This window comes from Littorina saxatilis, linkage group LG7 (assembly GCF_037325665.1).
Source record: "Littorina saxatilis isolate snail1 linkage group LG7, US_GU_Lsax_2.0, whole genome shotgun sequence".
Lineage (NCBI taxonomy): Eukaryota > Metazoa > Mollusca > Gastropoda > Littorinimorpha > Littorinidae > Littorina > Littorina saxatilis.
Window position 1 is genome coordinate 36,489,342 of NC_090251.1, and position 7,584 is coordinate 36,496,925.

Genomic DNA, 7,584 nt, shown 5'->3' on the forward strand with positions numbered 1-7,584 from the left:
AACACATAGACAGGCAGACACACTGACATGAAGACAAACAAACCAACATAAGATTATACACGTATACAGATAGATGGTCAAATCCACAAGCATAGCGCTCCGTATGAAAGTCCAAAACTGAGACAAATGGACAAACTGCAAACTCTTCCCTTCCTTTTCAGTGTATTGTTACTTTGCCCTTCTCCATCGCCGCTCTCTCTCTCTCTTGCTCTTTCTCTCTCTTTCTCTCTCACTCGCGCGCTCTCTCTATTACAAAGAAAAAGATGGTGGAAACAATTAGAGGGACATTAGGAGAGGAAACACAGGAGAGAGCAACAATAACAAAGAGCGAACAGAAAACAGGCAAAGCAAAACGACACATTCCGAGACATGTGGCTACCACGCGGCGCCTCTCACAGAACATCTAGCGTCTGGAGACAACACACAGACTAACGCCACAAGACCCCGCTACAGCTGGAATCCCCCGTCCCTTCACCACCACCCCCCCCCCCTCAACCACCCCCCCCTCCCAGTGTCTGGTTTTTGGTTGGTTTTGTTCTTATACTAAACTGTTGATGCTATTACGTGCTAAGATATTGTGTTGCTAATCAGTCGTAGGCGCGGAGCGCAATATAAACTTTCTTTGTTATCATTATTATCGACCGGTTATTCTACTCAGATCTGATTTTGAAAAAAAGAAAGAAAAACAGACTTGTCATGTGTCCCTCCCCCCTCCTGCCCGGAAAAAAATTAAGGAATAAATCAATAAATAAATGTGTGTGTATATATATATATGCAAATATAAATAAATACGCTTAATAAATGAATAAATAAATAAATACGAATTAAAAAAACAAAAACATTCAATACCTTTACATGCATGTATCAAGATCAAGTGGCGTTAGTCAGTATAGTGAAACACATGGAACCTTACCCGTCGTGACTGGAGACAGCGCCCTCTGGTCTGCACATGTACACAGGATGCTGGGAAGGATGCAAGGACCAAGGGAGAGCACTCGGAAGACGCAAAGGTGGCTGCCACCCCCTGAAGGCAGGGAAGAAGAAAAGAAATGTAAAACGTGAAAACAGTTGTTTCATCTCTAAATACTCTTGTCGACAAATGGGGAAGCCGTGAAAGCAATAGGTGTTTGGGGGCAATTTCTGGTTTCCGCTTTCACTTTGCGTCTGTTCTTTTGTGGTGCTGGGTTTCAGGCTTGTGTTTTGCTTTTCATTTCCTTCTGTATTCTTCCCTAATGTTTTCCTCCTATATACCATTCGCCGCAAGGTCGTTTTTTCTTCGGTTGTGGCCTTGAAAATTGAGGGTGTGAAGAATGCTAAATAGCAATCTACCAATGAAATGTAATCGAAGTGTATAAAGTGATGCACAACAAACAACCGTGCACCGAACAGCTTTTATTGTATATACTGTTATTTTCACACACCCACATACATACGCATGCACAAATGTACGCACGCACACATGCACGTACGCACGCACGCACGCACGCACGCACGCACGCACGCACAGACAGACAGACAGACAGACCGATAGACACAGAGGGGGAAAAAACAGAAATAGAAACAGGAACAGAGACAGAAAACCTAAAAAAGAGAAAGGAAAGCTTTAGAACAAGGAAACGAATTAACAAAGCGAATTAAAACCCAAGAAATACTGTGCCAAGTACACTTCAAAAACCCCAATTGCGACCTTAATCAAACAAACTGCCACGACTAAACACAAAACAGCGTCATGGTATCAAAAGTGGCACAAAAGGGGGAAAATCGTGTCACGCGCCCTCTCGCCCAAGGGGCAACGCACTCTGCCCGGGTGCAGGCATTATTTTGCTTTCAAGAGGTTTGGCTAAAACAGATGCAAAGCGGCGAGGAGGTGTCTGTTAGGTGTAAAGAGTGTCAAGAGTGTTGACACAGGTGAAAGGGGTATACAATGGTCTGCCAACACCACCAGGAAAGAACAGTTCCCAGTGGTGAACAGGGGTAACATAATGGTTTGTGTCCAACACTGGAGGTGTACACTGGTCTGTCTTCACCACCAGGGAAGTGAAGGTCCCAATGGTGAACGTGAAGTTGTTTGTGATCCACACTAGAGGTATACAATGGTCTGTCTTCACCACCAGAAAAAAAAAGGTTACAGTTTTGAACGGGGGTCATCGTGGTTTGTGTCACACACCAGAGCCATACGTACACTGCTTTGGGTATACCGATGGTCTGTCCAGGAAAGGGAAGGTCCCTGTGGTGAATGGGGGAACATGATGGCTTGTGTCACACACCAGAGCCATACATTGCTATGGGTATACTTGTCTGTCTTCGCCGGAAGAACTCGTCTGAGTTGTGAACGGGGGAATATAATTGTTGGGGTCTACCTTCACCACCAAGAAAAAGAAGGTCCCCGTGGTGAACATATAAACATACTGGTTTGTGTCACACATGAGAACCATACATTGGTACGCCGGATATGCAATGGTTAATCTTCAGCACTAGGAACAAAACGGTGCCAGTGGTAACCAGTGGAACTTAATGGCGTGTGTTCCCATTAGAAACATACACTAGTGCACGGGTGTATAAATGGAGAAAACTTCATTACTTGCTTGTAGTACTAGGTTTATACAAGCTGTGTACTTAAATATAATGAAAAACAGCAAGCACAAAAGCAAACCATTTGCACTATCGAAGGAACAAACAAAGGAACAAAACTATAGCACTGCTGTGAGTGTTTACAGTTTCTATTGTGTCGTGACACAATCCCACCGAACTAACAAGCAGACCTGATCAAGCCTTTACATCCTCTGTCAAGCCCCACACAAAACACATCAAAAACAAAACAAAACCCATTTAACGACAAAAGCAAAATAAAACAACAACGCTAAAATGAAACAAGAAAACAGAACTGATTGATTGCAGTCAGGTGATCGCCCATCGTCATCCATCTCCTTGTTGCGTTTCAGCCGTAACAAATGACAAGCCAAGCGAGCATTGTGCAAGCATCAATTATCCCATAACCTCTACCCCACCCCCCATCCCTCCTTCCTTCCGCTCCTAGCATCTCCATCCTCTTCAACATTTTTAAAATAATTTTTGTGGGTTTTCCATCCTCGCTTCCGCCGCCTTGTCTAAGAGAAGCACGCTCTTCTTTGTCGGAGTCGCAAAAAAGGTCTGACTTGTCTTCCGGTTTGCGAGACAGAAAATGATAAATACTTTGAGCGCCTCCTGTTCTGCCTAGGTCACGGGGTTAGTCTTCCTTTCTCTCCGCTTGTTGGCTACAATCTGGCACCGCTCTTTTGTCATCTCTGGAGGCTTTTGTCTTTTGTCTTTTTCTCCGGTTTTGTTTTTCTCCTCCATTTTTCTGTTTATCCCTCGTTTTTTTGGCATACATCTTGCACTATATTGTGGAATTGTTGTTAGGTTGAAAGATTTCCTGATAAGCAGGGAGGCTGACTTTGGCTTTCATATTTTAAAGAACAAAAAAGTCAAACTTTTTGCTAAAGGCATTTCCTTTAATTGCAGCAGCTGCGATCTTCAAGAAATAAGTGAAGAGTTCTTTTTTGAAATCAAGTTTTGTGAGAGCGTCTACGCAAAACAGCGGAGACAATATTAGAATGGTTTGAGTTTGTTGCGGTTGACCCTGCACAGTTCAACCTATGATGTATTAGGGCGGGGATGTAGCTCAGTCGGTAGCGCGCTGGATTTGTATCCAGTTGGCCGCTGTCAGCGTGAGTTCGTCCCCACGTTCGGCGAGAGATTTATTTCTCAGAGTCAACTTTGTGTGCAAACTCTCCTCGGTGTCCGAACACCCCCGTTTGTACACGCAAGCACAAGACCAAGTGCGCACGAAAAAGATCCTGTAATCCATGTTAGAGTACGGTGGGTTATAGAAACACGAAAATACCCAGCATGCTTCCTCCGAAAACGGCGTATGGCTGCCTAAATGGCGGGGGGAAAAACGGTCATACACGTAACATTCCACTCGTGCAAAAAACACGAGTGTACGAGGGAGTTTCAGCCCACGAACGCAGAAGAAAAAGACAATATTAAACTATTGGAACAGATTATCTGATATCTTTATCAATATATCACCTGCAACGTTTGAAAAGGCCAACAATCTTAGGTATCAATATTTTTTTTAAAGTACCTGTTTTTCTACTGGAAAATTGTCCAGTGCTATGCCAATAATAGTTAATCCCCCCCCCCTCCTCCCCGTCCTCTTTCCATTTTCTAAACCCCAAATGAAATGTTTTGACCCAGACATGAACCATAAAAAAATCATTTTCTGTTTCCCATTGACTTCAAACAAAAGCTGTTCTTTTTTCAGCACTAGTCTACATCAACCAAATCTCACATTCTGTCTACAGACAAAACACGGTTTTAATCCAATTTCCCTTTCTATCTGTTTGTGTTGGTGTGATACGGTGGAGAAGAATAAACATTACTGTCACGTTGACACAGACTTATGGCTATTGTTATCGAGATAATGGTCTCTTCAGCGTCTTCGCCTTGGAGGGGGTCCCCCTTCGCTTTAAGGCAGAAGAGCATTCATTTTAGTTCTGAGATTGTTTTGCTCGATTTGTTTCTGCTTTTTTTTGTCTGCTTTTTTTTCGGGTTTTTTTTTCTTTCATTTTTTTAGGGGTGGGGTTGGGGTGTGGTGCAGTGGAGGTGTGGGACAGGATGGGTTGATAATTGGGGTTGAATGGGTGATGGTTGAATGAATACATGCATGGTATGGAAACAAGCGGGAGGAACGAGGACTGTTAACTGTGCGGGCAGGGTAGGGTGTCATAGGAGAACATGATACTTGGTGATTGTTATATTCAAACAATACGCCAAAAAAAGTTGAGTGAACACCTTGGATCTGAACACAAAACTAGTACGTTTGTAAACTTTTCAAGTATACACTCTCATCATGAAATGATTAACTTTCTAATGGTCATTACTCTGTCTGTCTGTTTCTCTGTTCCTCTGTGCCCCTCTCTGTCGGCCCCCTCACCCTCCCCGCTCCCCACTCCTTCAGTCCATCAATGCTTCTTACCTTTGGTATCTATTACCTCTGTTTGTCTTTAAGTTCAGCTTCCTTTCCTCCCCTATAACTCAGTCTTCCCTCTCTGCGTATTTGTCTCTAACTGTGTCTTTGCATAAAATCTATTCTGTCATACTCGTCTTTTCCATTCACTTCATTTAGAGTGTTAGTCAATTCGAAAAGCATAGTCAGTGCTCAGCCTAAGCCATTCGGTTGGTGCCCTGACCTTGACCTTTGTCCAATATTTCTGCAGAAATAACCATGGGCTTAAACTTTCAAAATAAAATCACAATGTGCATTTAATCGCCGTCCAAATATAGGTTTCAGATCTTTGGTCTTATATCTTTCCAGATCACTCTCTCTCTCGTTCTACCTTCTTGGCTACTGTTAGCTACACTGCCAGACAGAAGAGAAACGGTAGCCAATGTTTAGTGACACATTCCCATCAATATCAAGTCAACGAGCAACAAAACGTAGCTGTGCTTTTAGTGTCTTGATAAGAATAGGGGCCACCCAGCTTGCGACTGAGAGTTTAAATTGTGTTTTGCCTGCTATGATGTTTCGTTGGCTGGATGCTGTTTGGGTGCGGATTAGTTTTTCTCCACCTGTCAGCACACTTGGTATTTTAATTACCCGGATTAAACACGACTCAAAAGATTTATTAGTAGGCGTTTATCTATGCTTGATTTTATACTTGCATTTTTAAAAATGTATTTCCATTTTGATATATGTGGAAAATAACTTAACTGTCTGAGGTCTATCTACAAGAGTGACTTTCCCAGGTGCAAAAGAGACACATTTCTTGTGCTCCCCCCCCCCCCCCCATATGGTGCTTAAAAGGGTCGCAAACCTTAATCCACAACTATTATGTCTCGTCTATCTTAAACACACCAAATGCAAAATCAACAGAAAGGCAGAGACCTTCCGAGGCTTTTTAGACAATTGGACTCAATGCGGCATTTCAGATATGGCCAGGGTTTTTTTCTTCGTGGGATATTACAATCCACTCCAGTTGGACACACACAAAGAACCAACAGCCTGGTTGCTCTCTGTGCAGAATAAATGAATACCTACGTTCTCCAGCCCCAACACGATTGTGAACTTTCCAGGCTGACAAAGACTTCATGGTGTTGGCGTGATCTGGTGCCGAGACAAACGAGATGCGGTATTTCGGTTAAAAGACGGAAGTGCCAATAAGCCCAAGCACATAATTGTATAACTGCACTCGATAGGCCACACGCGGTTTTCTATCTAATTGACGTCTTAATGTATATTTTCTTGATAATCTTGGGCCATAATGAAGCTAGCTTTATCACGCTATCTCTTATCCTTTGGAACTAAGTAGCGAAATAGTCCATCAACTTGCCTTTTTTCTCTTCCTACGCGTTTTGTATAATGGTGAGAGCTGAGTGCATTTTGGAGTTATTGTCTTATTGTATTAGACCTACACTTGCTTACGCGCTCGTTTGGCAAACGATCGTCCTCGTTTCATTAATTGCCATGAACCTTTCTTCTTCTTCGTCTTCTAGATCTGCCTCAGGTCATTTTCTATCGTTTGGAAAGAGAGAGAGAGAGAGAGAGAGAGAGAGAGAGAGAGAGAGAGAGAGAGAGAGAGAGAGAGAGAGAGAGAAAGAAAGAGTGAGAGCGGAGAGAGAGAGACGCAGATAATTTATTCAATAGGCCATAGCCCCGTATGAGAGAGAGAGAGAGAGAGAGAGAGAAAGAGAGAGAGAGAGAGAGGGAGAGACAGAGAGAGACAGAGAAAGAGAGAGAGAGTGAGAGAGAAAGAGAGAGAGAGAGAGAGAGAGAGAGAGAGAGAGAGAGAGAGAGAGAGAGAGAGAGAGAGAGAGATGGAGAGAGAGAGAGAGTTCACTACATTGTATGTAAAAACTTCACAATACCAAAATCAAATGTTTTGTAATTCGGAACAAACAAAATCAGAAAGACTGAAGTCTTCTTTGAAAAATATCTACTTTCGTAGTTCAGTTTCTGCTACTGCCGTTGTTGTCGAAATTGAAATGTGTTTCAAAACAATAACGAAAATAACTCGGTTCCAAGAATGCAGTGTTGCGGCGCCTTCTTTATCAACAGCCTCATACCCAAACCAGACGATGTCAATACAGGAAATAAAGAAGATAGGCACTTCAACCGTATCAGCGGATCAATCTTCCCTGCTTATACTCCCACCCCAAACAACCCCAGTATCTCCTCATTGAAAACGACTCATTATAGACTGCGTTCGGCAAAACGACTGTACGGGGTAAGCCTTCAGCCCATCTAAACAAAGCGCGCTTATTTACAAGATTGCGAGTCAAGGAGAAAAGAGATGCACTCCACTGGTTGTCATAATACTAGCTTTTCGGGAGCAGGGTTCGTGGCACCAGTGCACCACACTGTGAGGAGTCTGTGTGCCGACGCATCTGACAAGTTTGTTCTTATGTCATCCACGTATATTTGACGATACGTGTCTTTTGGCATTCGTTTCATCCTGTAAAGCGACTCATCTTAGAGGGAGAAGAGGGAAAAAAGAAAGAAAGAAAAATAAAGGAAAGAAAGAAAGAAAGAAAGAAAAAAGA

At 42.9% G+C, this 7,584-nt stretch overlaps 1 protein-coding gene across 4 annotated transcripts in view; it reads right to left on the reverse strand.

Annotated features, from left to right (window-relative positions):
• LOC138971330 (transcription factor SOX-6-like) overlaps window positions 1-7,584 on the reverse strand; it is a 328,814-nt gene that overhangs the window by 220,886 nt on the left and 100,344 nt on the right. For all 4 annotated transcript variants that reach the window (XM_070344051.1, XM_070344050.1, XM_070344053.1 and 1 more), the window contains exon 3: window positions 914-1,024. In XM_070344051.1, the coding sequence (XP_070200152.1) occupies window positions 914-1,024 (111 nt within the window). The remainder of the gene's footprint in view (window positions 1-913; window positions 1,025-7,584) is intronic.